The 20,936-nt window shown below is 39.1% G+C and overlaps 2 protein-coding genes across 2 annotated transcripts in view; both read left to right on the forward strand.

The window, feature by feature from the left end:
* LOC134533469 (uncharacterized) overlaps positions 1–17,681 on the forward strand; it is a 138,295-nt gene extending 120,614 nt beyond the window's left edge. Inside the window, exons 5-6 of the mRNA XM_063370993.1 lie at positions 11,634–11,824; positions 17,460–17,681. Of these exons, the coding sequence (XP_063227063.1) occupies positions 11,634–11,824; positions 17,460–17,681 (413 nt within the window). The remainder of the gene's footprint in view (positions 1–11,633; positions 11,825–17,459) is intronic.
* Positions 17,682–18,595: 914 nt separating this feature from the next.
* Positions 18,596–20,936, forward strand: part of LOC134533573 (nose resistant to fluoxetine protein 6-like) — a 94,964-nt gene continuing 92,623 nt past the window's right edge. Inside the window, exon 1 of the mRNA XM_063371103.1 lies at positions 18,596–18,793. Coding sequence (XP_063227173.1) covers positions 18,638–18,793 — 156 coding nt within the window. The 5' untranslated portion in view covers positions 18,596–18,637. The remainder of the gene's footprint in view (positions 18,794–20,936) is intronic.

Below are 20,936 nucleotides of genomic sequence, written 5' to 3' on the forward strand. Positions count from 1 at the left end.
AATTAACATGTATATCGGGACGTGATTTCTTTTTTTTAATTTTAAGTAATAATAGCACTACATGTTCAAGATAGATCCGACATCTTGTATTAAGTCGTAACTGTTGCAACTATCGTTACGCCCGCAGTCATTAAAAACCGCAATTTTTATGTTAGAAAATCGGGAAAAATTTTTGAAATTTATAAAAAAATTAATTAATCGTATTAAATAATAAAAATTTAAAAACCACTGTTGCAGTTATCGTTACGGTCACCATCTTGGATTATATCAATGTTGCATATTTCGTTACACCCGCCATCTTGGTTGAGTACTATGTCATCGTTACACTTTATGTTGCGTCCGTCATATTGGATCCTATTAATGTTGCAATTTCCGTTACGGTCGCCATCTTTAAAATCTTTATTTATAATCCGATTTTAATGTAAAAAATTTTAAAATTTATAAAAAAATTCAATTAATAAAATTTTAATAAATTACCTATAAAAAACAAACATTTACGACACGGAGTTCGGAGTCCTCGGTTTAAACCCGACGAATGCAAAACAAATAAATATGACGACCGATCCTTCCCCCCCGCGGTGGCTGCTGGCAGACTAAATACCACCACTTTTTTTCAAAAGCATATATATCGTCACCTAGTATGACGTCAAATCCGCCATCTTATCTTCGATGCTGGAAGCCATCATCATTGTATCGGCGGCTAGAGTGCGCTGATGCCATGTTATTTTAATTCTTACCCACTAGAGTGCAGTAATCATTTATTACTAAGGTGCCCGCCAACTAGAAATTCTGCCGTCATATTAAATCATGAAATAATGTAGCTAGAAAAGCGGGAATAAATTAGAAAATTCATTAAATAAATTACTCATTAACTTACATATTGATTCGATCGATTCCTGTCCTCGGTTCGATACCCGATCGATACAATAATGTTTAATTTTATGTAAAAAAATAATAATTTCAATAAACCATGTTCATCATTCGTAAAGAGACTCTAAATCCTCTACGACCATCATCCTATCAGACATCAAGACCACCATATCGGAAATGCGTAATTTTAATGCTAGAGATTCGGGAAAAAGTTCAAAATTCATTAAATAAATTTGTAATCCATATAATGATTGATTAGATCGACTAAGGTCCTTGGTTCGATCCCAGGCCGATACTAAACAACTTTAATTTTAAAAAAAATACTAAAAAAGTGTTAGGTTTGAGAAAATAAAAACACCACAAGTTCTTTTAAAAAAATTTTATTACATAAATTCAATACACTACTACAAGTACAAAATTAAACACTGACAAATTACCAAAGCCTTTTGGATTCCTCGATTCAAACAGTCTTCTTATTGTACGGACTAAGCCTTTTACATGACTTAAAATGTCTATCCGATCCGTTCATCACCACAGCCACAGACGGACTGAAGTTCATAGTACTTATATAGTCTCATTAGCGGGTACAACACACGAGTCAAATCAATAACCATGTTCATTATACGTCTCGGAGCATTTTTTATAATGGCGATGTAAGCTATCGAGACGTGAAATAAGTTTATTGCACTTATTGCACTGAAATTGTATTCTTTGAACATTATTAGAACAACCGCTTCTTTCATGTCTGCGAGCATTTGAGGTGATAGTAAATGATGCACCACATTATTTGCACTGATGCGAAGTACGCTCTTCATTAATTGAAGTATTCAATGCTGATAAAACTTCAGCCGATGGTGGAACAGCACATATCAAAGTCTCCACCAGTGTAGTCAAGGCGTTGCCAACGGGATCTGCTTCAACATCGTCGGCGCTGACGTCATGGTTCCCGTAGTCGATGGTACATCCTCCATCGAGTTCGACGTTAAAGTCGGTAAAGATGCCATTGAAGTCTCAAGAACAGACAATTACACGACTTATGCACCAGAAGAATTAAACTAGGTGATCCGTACACCGTCGACGGTAGTAACAAACTGAGCGTCCTGCTGTCTAGGTCTCGTTTATATACATTAACCGGTTTGAATAATACGCTAGACAAATCAAGATCAATTTACTACAATACTATAGTCAAAACAACATTAAAAAAATATAAGCACCATCAACAAAAAAGGAAGCACATTTGGAAGCACCTTCAAAAAAGGAAAAAACAATAGGAAGCACCGACTACGAAAAGTCAGCACATTTGAAAGCACCGACAACGAAAAGTAAGCACATTTGACAGCACCGACAACGAAATGGCAGCACATTTGGAAGCACCGACTACGAAAAGGCAGCACATTTGGAAGCACCGACAACGAAAAGGCAGCACATTTGGAAGCACCGACAACGAAATGTCAGCACATTTGGAAGCACCGACAACGAAATGGCAGCACATTTGGAAGCACCAACTACGAAAAGACAGCACATTTGGAAGCACCTTCAAAAAAGGAAAAAACAATAGGAAGCACCGACTACGAAAAGTCAGCACATTTGAAAGCACCGACAACGAAAAGTAAGCACATTTGACAGCACCGACAACGAAATGGCAGCACATTTGGAAGCACCGACTACGAAAAGGCAGCACATTTGGAAGCACCGACAACGAAAAGGCAGCACATTTGGAAGCACCGACAACGAAATGGCAGCACATTTGGAAGCACCAACTACGAATAGACAGCACATTTGGAAGCACCGACAACGAAAAGGCAGCACATTTGGAAGCACCGACTACGAAAAGGCAGCACATTTGAAAGCACCGACAACGAAAAGGCAGCACATTTGGAAGCACCGACAACGAAAAGGCAGCTCATTTGGAAGCTCCATCAAAAAAAAAAAAAAAAAAAGGAAGCACAAGTTACGAGATCTAAGTCTTAGAAATCAGAATACAAGAAATAAAAACATTAAATTCTTATAATTTAAATTATTTATTTTATTGATTTACATTATACAAATGCAAGTAAAACAAGCCATTATTGTATGTAGCCAGCATTCCTCAGTTCCTTGAGTATGAAGGATATTTCTTTGATGCACGAATAGTTTCCTGCACAAAGAGAACCATGTAGAAGTCTTAGCCGGTCAACCAATATGTTTGGATCTTTCCATGGTGTGTAATCATTCTCTTCTACCACCATCTTCCTTGCACCTTTATAATAAATATTATGATCTCTGGTGTCTTCCGTTTTACCACCAACTTCAGGGTTACTTTCATGTTTGAGACAGTGATCATCACAAGCTTGATCAGATTTATTTAATATATCACGTCGTTTCCAGCGTTTCGGTCTCAGGACACCGCCACATTCTTCGATCTTGGTAGCTTTAGGTGCTTCATCATAGTCTATGTCTTTGTCAACAGCCTCAGAGTCACTGCAACAATCACCGTAGGAGGAATCGTCTTCACCCAATTTACCGTAATAATTCGATGTTGATGATGATGAAGTGTCTTCATCGTCTTCATGCTTCCTTTTTAGGAGTCCATCATTTTTACAAAGTAGGAAAGATCAACTTGAATTCGGCTGGAATATATTCTCACTTTTCACGTTAAGGATTCTTCCATTGTCTTTATTCTTCCGTAAATCATCAACCTCCTTCAATTTAAGTTCTTTGTCGAGATCGGAAGAGCCAAGAAAATTATTGTCGTAATGCAGATCACTCTTCCTTAGGCTAGTATATTCATCGTTGTCCTCTAGCTTGTACACAGGCTTGGCGCTACAAGTTATGCCTAGTCTTTTTAGGCTCTCTCTCCGCGTAAACGACTTGCTACATCGAACACAACTTATATTGCGCAGTGGATTTTTAACACAGTCATTCTTCTCGTGTTGATTTTTATTCTTTCTCAAGATAAACTCTTTACTGCAAAACTTACACCTATGTTCTTTCGATACAGCGTCAGATCTTAAATCGGAATTCATATTAGTTACTGAGACTAATACCAGATACCAATTGAGAGTTTTAAATTAGATCCAATACTTAAATAGAAATTTTTTTCATAATTCATCAGCGAGAATTAATATATCTCATGCAAAAGTACTTTATACATGTAGTTCTGCTTTTCAACAACAGATGTCGCCACATGTTGCTTGCAGGTAAATAATATTTAGTTCTTTTATTCGGGATGCGGGATGCTCACTAACGATCGCAAAAGAAGGATGGCTTCGCTAGACTCCAAGGAAAAGGAAGTTCGTCTTGCATGTAGGTGCTCCACAGATGTCTCATGGCGTAATATTAATTTGACTGAGTAATGATATTTGTTAATTCCACCTGATAAAAATATTGCATGTTTTGATTTAGTAGCAGAAATTATCGAATTAAATGTAACTCCAAATAAAATGACATGTCTCATTAGACAAAAAAATCCATGCAGAGAGCGGTTTCTCAGAATAGTCAGAAACACTTAAAGAAACCACAGAAAAGATTGCAAGAACACGGGAAAAACCATCAAAATATTGACAAGAATAATTAGGAACACACGGAGAAAACCATCATAATATTGGCAAGAATAATCAGGAGCTCACGGAGAAAACCATCATAATATTGACCAGATTAATCATAAGTACTCGGAGAAAACCACCACATGTTTTCTTTGATATCATAAAATTACAGGAAAAAATATTTAAAAATAAAAATAAATTAAAAAAAAATTTTAAAAAATTTTAAAAAATCCATAAATTTCTTGCTTGTACAAGAACTCTATCTTTGCTCAACAATGATAAGTTTACAAGCTAGCAGAAACTGTTTATGCATTTTATTTTATTTTTTTTATTTTTTTATTAATTTATTTTTATTTTTTAATATTTTTTTCTTGTAATTTTATGATATGAAAGAAAACATGTGGTGGTTTTCTCCGAGTACTTCTGATTAATCTGGCCAATATTATGATGGTTTTCTCCGTGTGCTCCTGTTTATTCTTGCCAATATTATAATGGTTTTCTCCGTGTGTTCCTGATTATTCTTGTCAATATTTTGATGGTTTTTCCCGTGTTCTTGCAATCTTTCCTGTGGTTTCTTCAAGTGTTTCTGACTATTCTGAGAAACCGCTCTCTGCATGGATTTTTTTGTCTAATGAGACATGTCATTTTATTTGGAGTTACATTTAATTCGATAATTTCTGCTACTAAATCAAAACTTGCAATATTTTTATCAAATGGAATTAACAAATATCATTACTCAGTCAAATTAATATTACGCCATGAGACATCTGTGGAGCACTAACATGCAAGACGAACTTCCTTTTCCTTGGTGTCTAGCGAAGCCATCCTTCTTTTGCGATCGTTAGTGAACATCCCGCATCCCGCAAAAAATAACTAAATATTATTTACCTGCAAGCAACATGTGGCGACATCTGTTGTTGAAAAGCAGAACTACATATATAAAGTACTTTTGCATGAGATATATTAATTCTCGCTGATGAAATATGAAAAAAATTCTATTTAAGTATTGGATCTAATTTAAAACACTCAATTGGTATCTGGTATTAGTCTCAGTAACTAATATAAATTCCGATTTGGGATCTGACGCTGTATCGAAAGAACATAGGTGTAAGTTTTGCAGTAAAGAGTTTATCTTGAGAAAGAATAAAACACAACACGAGAAGAATGACTGTGTTAAAAATCCACTGAGCAATATGATAAGTTGTGTTCGATGTAGCAAATCGTTTACGCGGAGAGAGAGCCTAAAAAGACATGGCAGAACTTGTAGCGCCAAGCCTGTGTACAAGCTAGAGGACAACGATGAATCTACTTGCCTAAGGAAGAGTGATCTGCATTACGACAATAATTTTCTTGGCTCTTCCGATCTCGACAAAGAACTTAAATTGAAGGAGGTTGATGATTTACGGAAGAATGAAGACAATAGTAGAATCCTTAACGTGAAAAGTGAGAATATATTCCAGCCGAATTCAAGTAGATCTTTCCTACTTTGTAAAAATGATGGACTCCTAAAAAGGAAGCATGAAGACGATGAAGACACTTCAACATCGTCAACATCGAATTATTACCGTTAATTGGGTGAAGACGTTTCCTTCTACGGTGATTGTTGCAGTGACTCTGAGGCTGTTGACAAAGACATAGACTATGATGAAGCACCTAAAGCTACCAAGATCGAAGAATGTGGCGGTTTCTTGAGACCGAAACGCTGGAAACGACGTGATATATTAAATAAATCTGATCAAGCTTGTGATGATCACCGTCTCAAACATGAAAGTTACCCTGAGGTTGGTGGTAAAACGGAAGACACCAGAGATCATAATATTTATTATAAAGGTGCAAGGAAGATAGTGGTAGAAGAGAATGATTACACATCATGGAAAGATCCAAACATATTGGTTGACCGGCTAAGACTTCTACATGGTTCGCTTTGTGCAAGAAACTATTCGTGCATCAAAGAAATATCCTTCATACTCAAGGAACTGAGGAATGCTGGCTACATACAATAATGGCTTGTTTTACTTGCATTTGTATAATGTAAAGCAATAAAATATATAATTTAAATTATAAGAATTTAATGTTTTTATTTCTTGTATTCTGATTTCTAAGACTTAGATCTCGTAACTTGTGCTTCGTTTTTGCCTTTTTTTTTTTTTGATGGAGCTTCCAAATGTGCTGCCTTTTCGATGATGGTGCTTCCAAATGTGCTGCCTTTTCGTTGTCGGTGCTTCCAAATGCGCTGCCTTTTCGTAGTCGGTACTTCCAAATGTGCTGCCTTTTCGTTGTCGGTGCTTCCAAATGTGCTGCCTTTTCGTTGTCGGTGCTTCCAAATGTGCTGCCTTTTCGTAGTCGGTGCTTCCAAATGTGCTGCCTTTTCGTTGTCGGTGCTTCCAAATGTGCTGCCTTTTCGTAGTCGGTGCTTCCAAATGTGCTGCCATTTCGTTGTCGGTTTTCCAAATGTGCTGCCTTTTCGTAGTCGGTGCTTCCAAATGTGCTGCCATTTCGTTGTCGGTGCTGTCAAATGTGCTGCCTTTTCGTTGTCGGTGCTTCCAAATGTGCTGCCTTTTCGTAGTCGGTGCTTCCTATTGTTTTTCCTTTTTTGAAGGTGCTTCCAAATGTGCTTCCTTTTTTGTTGATGGTGCTTCTATTTTTTAATGTTGTTTTGACTCAAGTATTGTAGTAAATTGTTCTTGATTTGTCTAGCGTATTATTCAAACCGGTTAATGTATATAAACGAGTCCTAGACAGCAGGACGCTCAGTTTGTTACTACCGTCGACGGTGTACGGATCACCTAGTTTGTTTCTTCTGGTGCATAAGTCGTGTAATTGTCTGTTCTTGAGACTTCGATGGCATCTTTACCGACTTTAACGTCGAACTCGATGGAGGATGTACCATCGACTACGGGAACCATGACGTCAGCGCCGACGATGTTGGAGCAGATCCCGTTGGCAACGCCTTGACAACACTGGTGGAGACTTTGATATGTGCTGTTCCACCATCGGCTGAAGTTTCATCAGCATTGAATACTTCAATTAATGAAGAGCGTACTTCGCATCAGTGCAAATACTGTGGTGCATCATTTACTATCACCTCAAATGCTCGCAGACATGAAAGAATCGGTTGTTCTAATAATGTTCAAAGAATACAATTTCAGTGCAATAAGTGCAATAAACTTATTTCACGTCTCGATAGCTTACATCGCCATTATAAAAAATGCTCCGAGACGTATAATGAACATGGTTATTGATTTGACTCATGTGTTGTACCGGCTAATGAGACTATATAAGTGCTATGAACTTCAGTCCGTCTCTGGCTGTGGTGATGAACGGATCGGATAGACATTTTAAGTCATGTAAAAGGCTTAGTCCGTACAATAAGAAGACTGTTTGAATCGAGGAATCCAAAAGGCTTTGGTAATTTGTCAGTGTTTATATTTTGTACTTGTAGTAGTGTATTGCATTTATGTAATTTTTTTTTTTTTAAAAGAACTTGTTGTGTTTTAATTTTCTCAAACCTAACACTTTTTTAGTATTTTTTTAAAATTAAAGTTGTTTTGTATTGGCCAGGGATCGAACCAAGGTCCTTAGTCGATCCAATCAATCATTATATGGATTACAAATTTATTTAATGAATTTTGAACTTTTTCCCGAATCTCTAGCATTAAAATTACGCATTTCCGATATGGTGGTCTTGATGTCTGATAGGATGATGATCGTAGATGATTTAGAGTCTCTTTACGAATGATGAACATGGTTTATTAAAATTATTTTTTTTTACATAAAATTAAACATTATTGTATCGATCGGGAATCGAACCGAGGACAGGAATCGATCGAATCAATGTGTAAGTTAATGAGTGATTTATTTAATGAATTTTGGATTTTATTCCCGCTTTTCTAGCTACATTATTTCATGATTTCAAGATGACGGCCGAATTTCAAGATGGCGGGCACCTTAATAATAAATGATTACTGCACTCTAGCGGGTAAGAATTAAACTAACATTGCGTCAGCGCACTCTAGCCGCCGATACAATGATGATGGCTTCCAGCATCGAAGACAAGATGGCGGACTTGACGTCATACTAGGTGACGATATATATGCTTTTGAAAAAAAGTGGTGGGAGTCAGTATGCCAGCAGCAGCCACCGCGGGGGGGGGGGGGGAGGGGGGGGGGAAGGATCGATCTTCATTTTTATTTGTTTTGCATTTGTCGGGTTCGAACCGAGGACTCCGAACTCCGTGTCGTAAATGTTTGTTTTTTATAGGTAATTTATTAAAATTTTATTAATTGAATTTTTTTATAAATTTTAAAAATTTTTTCATTAAAGTCGGATTATAAATAAAGGTTTTTTTAGATGGCGACCGTAACGGAAATTGCAACATTAATAGGATCCAATATGACGGACGCAACATAAAGTGTAACGATGACATAGTACTCAACCAAGATGGCGGGTGTAACGAAATATGCAACATTGATATAATCCAAGATGGTGACCGTAACGATAATTGCAACAGTGGTTTTTAAATTTTTATTATTTAATACGATTAATTAATTTTTTTATGAATTTCAAAAAAATTTCCCGATTTTCTAACATAAAAATTGCGGTTTTTAATGACTGCGGGCGTAACGATAGTTGCAACAGTTACGACTTAATATAAGATGGCGGATCTGTCTCGAACATGTAGTGCTATTATTACTTAAAATTAAAAAAAAGAAATCACGTCCCGATATACATGTTAATTGTATACCTTATTTTATTCTCAGTCTGGTAAATGTCTCGATAGCCGAGCGGTTAAAGGCGTATGTTTTCCAACCTAGAGATCAGAGCTGCGCTGGTTCGAATCGCAGCGCTTCCAATGTATTTTGCATAAAAAAATTAATTTGATATGTCGATAAGGACCATAATAGCTCTGGTAGGTAATGGAACATCGACCTTATGTGTTGAGACAGAGCGACGCTGGCGCTATCTAGGAACAAACAACATAAACAAAGTCGATGGTATCCATGATGGCGGCCTCCAGTGGAACAGAAAAAAAATCAAGAGCGCCGCTGGTGCTATCTAGGAACAAACAATAGAAACAAAGTCGACGGTATCCAAGATGGCGGCCTCCAGTGGAACAGAAAAAAATCAAGAGCGACGCTGGCGCTATAGGAACAAACAACAGAATTAGAGTCGACGGTATCCAAGATGGAGGCCTCCAGCGGAACAGAAAAAATCAATATGGCGACAGAGACGAAAATTTCATCATGAGTGGGGCGCTCGTTTTAAAGATGGCGGATTTTAAAGATGGCGATCGTGACCTACTTGTCCCGTTATGCTGTGTCCCGTACGCCATGTCCCGTTACGGCGTGTCCCGTTACTGTGTGTCCCGTTACGCTGCATCAAAAATGGCGGATCCAAGATGGCGGATCCAAAATGGCCGCAGGGGTCAAGGACAAGGTCATCCAAGATGGCGGCCGTGACGTCGCAATCCAAGATGGCGGATCGGACACACAGCTCCACATCCTGCATCCTGTTTCAGTTCCGCCATTCGTATACTACTGTTTCGTCTTTTCGTTTTGTCGTGTTTTTGTCTTGTTTTGACTGTTGTGCTGAATTTTTTTGGGTTCAATATTTTTTTGTGCTGTCATCAATTGTGGGTTTTTTTTTTTCGTTCTCTTCTGTTTTTGGAAAACTATTGTGTTTGTTTCGTCTTTTAGTTTTTCTGTGTTTTGTCTCGTTTCAACTGTTGTGCTGAATTTTTATGGGTTCGGTATTTTTGTGCTTTCATCATTTGTGGTTTTTTTTTTCGTTCTTTTAGTCCATTTTTTTTTTTGTTTTTGTTTGTTTGTTGGCCATATTCCTGTTGTGGAGTATTGTGTGGTGTTTATATTCTGACTACAGCAATTTTTTTGCTTTATTTGTGTTTTTGTCATTTGTGTTTTTTGTAGTTTTCTTCTACAGACATACATGTACTTAGCAATGGCGTATGTCCAAAAGTTTACATCAAGTCATGCACTCCCATGGCACAAATCTTTCAAAGATAATTGGAATTTAAACTTATTTGGAGGATTTTGTGCCATATTTAACTAAATAAGTATACTAAAGTTAAAATACCCTTTTTTACATCGAAAAAAGATTAAGCTTAGATAGGGAATAAGTAAAATTAATCACTATATTAATATATAATTTAAAAATTATTTTTGGATTTTTTTTTAAATTTTCCATGTTAAAAATTTAGATCTTAAAGTTGGCACCCAAGATAGCGGACCAGATGTGCGCTGCTAAAACGGTCTGGTAATAAATACTATCGAACTCTAGCATGTAAACAGTACACCAAGATGGAGGCATTGCACTCTAGTTGATGCATACACAACGCGACCCTTGCACTCCCAGTAGCAAGTATTGAAAACAAAGATGACAGCACGACCTCGTTAAAGTGCTGCTATTATTCCTTCATATTAAAATAAACTATAAACTGTAATATGTGATATTTTTATATATTTTTTATTTAACTCTCAGTCTAGTCAATATCCATTCCAGGTGTCCGAGATGTCATGGTTCAAGTAACCTCGCTTTACTGTATTTTGTATAAAAATTATAGTTAATATGTCTATAAAAGTCATAACTACACTATTGCCCTGTGAGCATGTTGTTTGTGCACTCTAGGAACAAACAACAAATACAAAGATAGTGAACAATACATCATCCAAGATGTCGAAATCCAATTAGAGAAAACTAAAAATGGTGTCTTCCAGCGAACTAAAACAAGATAGGGACTGAATACCATAATACTGACCTCCAGCAGACGAAAAAAAGATTGTGCCTGTGACCTCAGAGTCAAATATGGCGGGTGTGACGTCATAATTCATTATTGCCGATGTGATATAATTCAAAATGGTGGAGAGTTCTAGAAAAAAATCCGAATCCAAGATGGTGGCCATGATGTCATCCCAAATAGCTGCTGAATTAAAGGTTTATATTAAAGGTTAAGGTAAAACTCATCATATAAAATGACTCCGGTACTTTAAAATCCAAAATGGCGGCTGACAATCCATAATCCATGCTACAACTCTAGGCGCTGGAAGAATCACTATAACCGATTTATTAGGTACATTATTTTCCTTTTCTATTTTTTTTAATTTTGCTATTATAGTCACCAAAATACTTTCTTAGAATAGTTAGTTGTATAGTTTAATAAATTATTATTTAACAGACACTATTGTTAACCATAAAATATCTTAAGGGAATGATTGATTGTAGGTATAGGACGAGCACTGCTGTGTTTTGCCGTCCAGCGAAGCGCCAGAAGCGTTGTGGACGCCCCCAGCCACAACCCAGGACTGGAATGTCTCGATGTTTACAAGTTTATCTTCTCTGTAATTATTATAGGTGTACACAGGGCGATTATCTTCAACACTGTGCCCACATTGGATGCCAACAAGCTGGAGCAAGTATGTAATAAAATGTTGCCATTTTGCATGCACTAAAATATGTTAGCATGTTTTATTTCACTAGACACACACACTGACTCAATAACTATTAGTGTAAACATGCATGGATGAATTTAAAAAAAGTAAAATTAGTGATTACATAAAAAAAAAATCAGAATATTATTTCGTTAAATATGTTATATAAGTTACTTGAAGTTTTATTAATTTTATTTCCACGTTATTAAAGAGCAGTTTTAACAGATTGCCGTAGATATAATGAATGGTTTTCACATTCAGTCATTTGAAATATGCACTGTGTGGTTTCGGCTTCACCTGCTTGGTATAACTGTTTGCAGATTACAGGTTTTTGTGCAGTAATGTCTCTAAGACGACATTACACACGCGTTTTGTTTGCGCGCTGTGGCAACCCTGTTACACTCCTCAATCATAACAGAGTAAACCCAATTTATGTGATTACTTTGTTACACTTCACTCTCTCTTGATGACTGGGGGTAAGTAGCTGATCTTTTAATTTCAGAAGGCAAAATAATGATTTCATCTAGATTTTAGTACCTCGGTTTTTATTTTGCTTTTGATTATTTCCATAGTAAAATGTTATTTTATGAATCGATTGACAAATATATATCTATATATAACATTGACATTGATTTAAAATTACCTTATCAAAAGAATGGACCGGCCCTCATTAGGAAAGTACCCTTAACAACAATAAACATAGGCCTATTCATGAGTAGCAATTCCAGAATACATAGCCTATAGCAATTTAAGTCCTAAAAATACATTTCTGGCTTTCCGATCTGTTCAACGTCGTGATTCAATTGTAGTCCGAAAATATTAAAAAAAAACTGAAGGGCTGGCGGTTTGACGATTGCTGGGCGAAGTGGAACAGCTGACTGGACGTCAGAGGGCCCTGGACCCGGTCAAACAGGGAGATGACTTCCAGGATCAGCCCGGATGTGGAGCTCGCGAACTCGCGGTTATCGCGGAAGTTCCCCAAAAAAAAAAAAATAAATAAATAAATTATGATGAGTAAAACATGACTACTCCTACGAGGTAGACCTACACGAACTGACTTAATGCTAATCACTAAAGTTGTGGGAATCATATCCCTTGCCGAGCTGATTACATCTTAAGAAAACACGGAGTGACGTCATGAAGCCGGAGACACGGAGTGGTCAGTCCGGAGTCGCGGCACGCAGTAAACTTGGGGCGGCAGCGACTCGTAGTTAAAAGGTTTCCGGACCGAAAGTTTCCGAACATTACCGAGGGGCTTGTCGAGGAATACTGACTTCGATATCTCGAAGTTGGTGGTACTGGTCGATGTCAGCGCGACCTACTGAGGTGTGTCTGAACCAAGTAGAGGTCGACTCACACGAGACGACTGCTAAGCATGGGGCTTATGGAGCGGACTAGGCCAGCGCGCTGGTGGCCTGAGAAGGAACTACCGAGTACTGTTTGTTGCGGGAGACGCCAGAGGGCAGGCGTTTGGCGGGCGTTCAAACTCCCAGGGGAAATAATTCGCAACACTCCCACTAGAGTGCATAAGCAGTATTTTTGGGACTGGAGTCGTGGCCTTGGGACAGGCCGACCCTTGCCGGGGTTAGTGGCCGGTCAGTGCTCTGGCCAGTGTTCCCAGGAAAACTTGGAGAAGGGGAGTGGGTGGAAACTGCGGTGACAGTGGGAACAAGGCTCTACTGAGCCCGGAGGCGTGACTGGTCGTTGGTGCAAATGACTCGAGATCATGCCCTAGGGTGCTCACGTCAGGCGAGGTCTTAGAAACAGCCTGCCATGATAGCTTGCAGCACATAGCAGTTCTTGTCATGGCTCGGAGGCGAATTACAGGCGACGTTCGTGCGCCAAGGCGGGAATAAAATGATACACAGACTGAGTCGCAAAAGACTAGGCAAAATCGGATCTAGGGCTGGGAAAAATTGGAGAGACAGGTCTGACTAAGATAAACTGGAGTGTACAGGAGGAGGAACAAGTTTAAGTTCTTGCAGCAAAAAAATAAAATGACACGACAGAATTTTTCAAAAATTCAAATTTAGAATTGTGCCAAAAATACCAGTTGGTGGCACAACCCAGTAAATAATTATATATTTAGTGGCTACAACGTGGTTAGTCAGGCAAACATTCCTTGGATAAATATATTTATACTACTCATTATATAAAATAAATATGAATATAATGGAAAATAACATGAGGTAAAGGTCTGCCTATAATAATCGCTGCAAAACAAGAAATGTGAATCTTAAACAGTGGAACAGGTACAAATTGTCCCGCATAATATCGTAACAGCACGAAAATGCAACATCCTAACATGGGGTAAAGTTGAACCTACAAACTGCCAATAAGATGTCTCTGGTCTGCAGATTGTAAAATACAATTCACTCCGACAAAAATTTACATGTTATTCTCCATATTGTAATAGCATTAAATAGCTTGCGTATTTATTTGTTTCATTTGATAAATTATTTAATTTTTCACCATAATGATATAGATGATACACATAAAGCCAATATCTCAGGGTTATGAGAGTATCAACATTTATTAACATGAAATAACTCAAGAAAACAATAAAATTGTTAATTCGATACGCTCAAGTTGTCTTCGAATATTAATATTCGTTCTTGGATTTCTCCCGCTTGAATATAACAGCTGGCTGTGAACACAAAAATAAGTCGTCTGTCACAAATTGGTATATTACATAAAATGACAGCATATTTAATTGTTACAAAAGAATAGGAAATCTTTTTGAAGTTCTTAACCTCTCTTTATTCTAAGAAACAATAGCGAGTCACAATGAATGCTATATATACACACACCTACTCACACACACACATACACACACACACACACACACATATATATATATATATATATATATATATATATATATATATATAAAAGTTAAAGCGAGAAAAAAATTTCAAGAGAATATTGTTCACAAGTTATTTGACAGGCTGCCTTGCCTTGTGGCTTCCCTGGTGGGAGCGGGTCCAATACGGCCGGACACTCGCCTCAACACTCGCTAGGTCGTCCTGTCCCGGGCGTCGCTCGCCAAGTCGTCCCTGCAGTTTGTGCACCGGCCATCCAGGGCCCCGCTTCCCTTTAGACGCCTGGTGGGCTACTGTCCAGGAACCTGAAGTTCCCTTGACGACTGCGGAGAGAGTTGCGAAGGACAGGCCACGAACCCTCTTGGCCGAACTGTCGCCATGTCCGCACCTGTCATACTCTAGTGTCTCGTAACTTCAAAGTGCACCCTCATATATTATGTGCGTATCAATACTGGTGAACACGAGTCTAAATAAGGAGTTGTCACACGCTGCCTTGTTTGACTGCCACTGTCTGACCACTCTGTCACCAACATGCACTAGCTCGTATCTTTGCCCACTGTTACTGTCTGACTCTGTCTCGGACACCCTATTACCAAGTGCCCCCCTCAAAAACTTTCCCAACGAGTCTCTTGGTCGTCACACATTCGACACTCTACTCATTGAATACCTTTGGAACTTAGTCGCTGGCCATCTCGTAGCGCTCCGGCGTTGCTCCTTGAGAATTGCGCCAAGTCCAACTGACGAAGGAAAATAACCAAGTCCAACATACCCTTCGCAGTGTCCAAGTCCCATACCAGAGTTCGTAGTTCATTCGGGCAGAGTGACGGTCTTCTAGGTGGTCCAGGCAGGGCGGCGGCAGGTCTTGTTGCGGCGGTGCAGCGCTCCTGCTGATGCACTGATTAAATTTTTTTTTCCAACCTAACTAAAAACAAAGTGTGCTTGGGAGGGGTCCGGGGTAGGGAGGGACCTAAGTGCGTCTAAGGCCGAAGCCTATCACGCCTTAGTCATGCTGGGATTAGCCATGCAGGGAGAGGGTAGCATGCATCATGTGCTAGGAGGGGATTGGCCAGCCATGGCAGCGATAGTTGCCATGACAACTCCCCTCACTCTTATCTCTTGTCTAAACTACTAGTTAAGTTGGGATGAGGTCGGGGGTTTATATATCCCTCGGGCCGCCTTCCCCCAGGTTCTCCGACCATCCAGAACCTCCACTGCGCGGTTCTGGGTGGGGCGCGCGCGCCTGCTCAAATGGAGCCCCTGTGAGGTTAGAAAACCCGCTACACAATCACGTAGCACAGGTGGCAGTCACTTCAGGTGCAAGTGTTATTTCAGGTGTTCGTTGTGGGACGCGTAGCTACTACAACAAAAATAACTCTTTCTACTTCTAGGATACTCGTTACCTAATGAACTAAAAGTTAGATGTTTGAATAGTAGGCCATAACTTTCAGTTATTTTTCAAATGACATTTTGTTATTTAGATGGATTAAATAATTTCGTTCAGTACTTTCAAAACAATTTCACATTTTCTCTAGTGAATCAGTTTTTACTTTTAACTGCTCTTTAAAAAAATTTAGTACTTCATTCAAGTAACTTTAAACTACTAGTAAGTATTAACCCAGCCAAATATGCTTGACATCTGGAAACGACATGAACGATAACCTTTTACATGTATGTGCTCATATTTTGACCGTGGTAACAGTGTCATAGAAAACTTATTTTAAGTGTTGCGTGTATTTTAACTCGAATAATATGTCTATGGCCAATTTCCTGGAAAGATATTCTGTGTCAGGTACCACTCTAGTCAATGCATGCGGTTCGACTAGGTGAATATTTTAATGTTAGGGTCCATCTGATGAAATCCACTGAAATAAGCAGTATCGAGGCTGTTAAAAGTAATGTTGGGGTAAAGTGACATACCTATAGGTAGTGTGAGACTTGTGTGCAAAGTATAAAATAACAGACTAAGGACATATGTTTGAAAGCGGTCCTGAAACTTTTAGTCATATAGTTTTTATTACATATTTTTAAGTTGTTACCTCATATAAATAATTTATTTATAAATATTTATATATTGTATGTGATATTACTTTATTATTATTATAACGGTTAAACAATTATAAATATAAAAAATTATAAAAATATAATGTAATTTTTGTCCTACAATTTAATTGTTTATTCTGCATTTTCGATGGAAAAATTTATCTTATAAATAACTATTTATTTTAATTCATAAATTATTTATAAATTTAATTTTTAATTTCGATAACTGCACATTGATATTTTAAAATTCGAGAGATATTTATACCTGGAATGTTTTGATTCTTTTTATCAAAATTTTTTAACTGACTATGAACACGTTATTTATTTATTTTTAAATATTGTCTGATTAATAAGTAAATATTTGTAAGAAAATTAATACACGGTATATGCCATAGTGTAATTTTTTTGATGACTCAAACTTTAGCAGAAATGTCTCGTCAAATAATGTTAATTAAAATGCAGAGAATTTTTAACATTAGTTAATAGAATATAAACATTAAAATGTGAAAGTTTTCCATATTAAACAAATATAACATCTATACATTAATGAACATTTAGCCATGATACTTTTTAGGAATAACTTTTATTTAAGTTTAAGGAAGTGATTTTTTCTGTAAATAATGTGGTTTTAGTTTAAGCTGGCCGTAATTGTTTTTATAAAATAGTAATAAATTATATTAGGAATGTTACTCTTATAAAAATTCTCCCCAGCTGAAGTAATTTTATTTTAATGACATCACAAATGTCTATGTTCCCAGCTTCCTCGAGGATTTGAAAAATCAGTTTTGATCAAGCTGCCGCTTGTTGTTGATTTCTTCTTCATGGCGAGTGGGATGCTGAGTACATATCACGTGGCTACTTATCTCCAAGAACACCGGTCAACCAATTTTATTGAAACCGTCGTCAAGCGATTTATGAGGCTAGTAATACTAAAACAAACCTTTTTATTCAGTATGAGCGTACATTTTGGCTGCAGGTAAGGGTACACGAGGGGACCACCCGGATCACTGTGCTGCTCCCAGCTCCGTACCAGGGGTGGTTGTCGAACCCACGACCCTCAACTCATTAGCACGACATGCTGGTCACCCGAACACTCACGGCACAAAGACAAGACACGCAGTATCAGCCCTGCTGTATGGATATCCTGAGTGACATGGGGATAATGATAAAAACTATACACTGAAAATAAGTTTGGATACGAGCACTTAAAAATAAGTTAAAGTTTAGACGAATTATTTAACTAAACTTTTATCACAATCCTTTACATGTAAACCTAAAATTTCAATTTTTGCTATTATTGCCGCTTGTGTTATTTTATTTAATTAGGTTACACGGCTATTGTTTATTGGAAGCTTTCAATATAATTAATTTTAGTAAACAATATAAATATTATTTTTAATAAAAATTAAAATTGTAATAAAATTTCTTTAATTTTAAAAATATATTTTTTTTAACTAAGTTTACTGCTCAATTTATACTTAGAGTAAAACTTATTAGTAGCTAGTTAGATTTTTTTTATTATTATTAGAGTTCTAAAATTTAAAATATAAGTTTTAAATAATGTGTAAAAATTCACTAACATCAAGTTATTTTACAACGATTATATTACCATTTAATTTCTGTATATCAATCGTAAACTAATTTTAATTTAATTGCGTTAAGGAATGGAAATATTTTAAATCACTGAAATAAAAGATTAAAAAAAAATCAAGCTTACTAAGCCTTAAAGATGGAGTACCACAAGGATCAGCCCTTGGACCCTTGTTATTTTTGATTTTCATTAGTGACTTGCCTGATTATGTACAAAGTGGTAAATGTATTTTATATGCTGTTGATACAATTTTATTATATATATACATAGGACTGGATTGTAGAATTAGTTTATAAATGATTGAGCAGTTATGAATACAAGTGCCGCAGACTGACGCCGGTGCACATGCTGGTGGTGTGGTTCCACGCCACGCTACTGCAGCGCCTGGGCTCCGGCCCGCTCTGGCACAGCACGGTGGGCCGCGATGTGGCGCGCTGCCGGGCCGGCTGGTGGAGGAACCTGCTGTTCAGCAACAACTATGGCGACCACAACCACCAGTATGTGCGTACCGCTGCCATTAGGATGATGGCTCCAAAGATTTAAAAAAAAAAAAAAGGGGGGGGGCTGTCTGTAAAGTCGGTTTACGGACGATAATTTTACGTGATAACGTCATAAGAAAACATTAATGAAAAATTCCACACTTTTTAATTTTCAAATATTGTTTACAGTTTTTTGCAAATTTAATTTAAACAATTTGTTTAAATATAATCACGAACAATTAGTTAAAAAGCCCGCCTTAACCTGTTTGATATTATAGAATATTTTCTCGCATAGGTGGTTGGCCGATTCTTGCACGCTCGGCTCAGGCGGAACGTGACAATGTTTTCGTGCGTGCAGCCAGCGTTCATCGATTTATAAGACGTTATCACGTCAAAAAAACATTTTATTCTACTTATATTATTATAAATGTGGAGTATTGTGTGTTAGGATGTTGCATGTACAGTATGTATCAAGCCCATTAAATTTGGCATACATCTAGCTTATATCCTGGTTTAACACATAGGTTAGTCATAATTATGAAATTGTATCCTTAAGGGAATGAAAAAAAGGGGTAAGTTCTGTTTTGTAATACAAAATTTAGGAGGTAAGTCATATACACACAAATAGTGTTTGTCTATTCTCTATGTGCACCAAACAGCCATATAGAAAGGTCTGGAAATTTCCTATTCTTCTTCTTGGCGACACCCATCCGCTTAGTGAAGTTCAGAATGACTATGGAACTAGCAGTGCTAATAAGATTTAAAAGTGCGGATCAATCCCCTGAAATTGTCATTTTCCCAAATGTTAATTTTGAAGATATATTATTGTAGACCACTCAGCTGGTCTGTATGTAGACTGGGATGGCCCTGGTAGCGGTCAGTCATAGATGGCTATCAGATGGGGAGGGTATATTGCTCCAATCTCATGGGACATGCGTGTGTTTTCCCCCCTCCTTCCACGTACCACCCCCTGCTGGACGCAGACCGGCTCGAGGACACGTTGCCAACTGTACTGGGTTCCCCCTCACCCCACCATGCACTGTCATCAATCAGGGCGGGTCACCCGGTCCGCCGAGTGGTAGTGTGGGAGACTGCTGCGCTCCCACGAACCTCGTCACTCGGTCCGCCGAGTGGTAGTGTGGGAGACTGCTGCGCTCCCACGAACCTCGTCGCCCGGTCCGCCGAGTGGTAGTGTGGGAGACTGCTGCGCTCCCACGAACCTCGTCACTCGGTCCGCCGAGTGGTAGTGTGGGAGACTGCTGCGCTCCCACGAACCTCGTCACTCGGTCCGCCGAGTGGTAGTGTGGGAGACTGCTGCGCTCCCACGAACCTCGTCACTCGGTCCGCCGAGTGGTAGTGTGGGAGACTGCTGCGCTCCCACGAACCTCGTCACTCGGTCCGCCGAGTGGTAGTGTGGAAGACTGCTGCGCTCCCACGAACCTCGTCGCCCGGTCCGCCGAGTGGTAGTGTGGGAGACTGCTGCGCTCCCACGAACCTCGTCACCCGGTCCGCCGAGTGGTAGTGTGGGAGACTGCTGCGCTCCCACGAACCTCGTCACCCGGTCCGCCGAGTGGTAGTGTGGGAGACTGCTGCGCTCCCACGAACCTCGTCGCCCGGTCCGCCGAGTGGTAGTGTGGGAGACTGCTGCGCTCCCACGAACCTCGTCACTCGGTCCGCCGAGTGGTAGTGTGGGAGACTGCTGCGCTCCCACGAACCTCGTCACTCGGTCCGCCGAGTGGTAGTGTGGGAGACTGCTGCGCTCCCACGAACCTCGTCACCCGGTCCGCCGAGTGGTAGTGTGGGAGACTGCTGCGCTCCCACGAACCTCGTCACTCGGTCCGCCGAGTGGTAGTGTGGGAGACTGCTGCGCTCCCACGAACCTCGTCACCCGGTCCGCCGAGTGGTAGTGTGGGAGACTGCTGCGCTCCCACGAACCTCGTCACTCGGTCCGCCGAGTGGTAGTGTGGGAGACTGCTGCGCTCCCACGAACCTCGTCACTCGGTCCGCCGAGTGGTAGTGTGGGAGAATGCTGCGCTCCCACGAACCTCGTCGCCCGGTCCGCCGAGTGGTAGTGTGGGAGACTGCTGCGCTCCCACGAACCTCGTCACTCGGTCCGCCGAGTGGTAGTGTGGGAGACTGCTGCGCTCCCACGAACCTCGTCGCCC

This window comes from Bacillus rossius, chromosome 6 (genome assembly GCF_032445375.1).
Source record: "Bacillus rossius redtenbacheri isolate Brsri chromosome 6, Brsri_v3, whole genome shotgun sequence".
NCBI lineage: Eukaryota > Metazoa > Arthropoda > Insecta > Phasmatodea > Bacillidae > Bacillus > Bacillus rossius.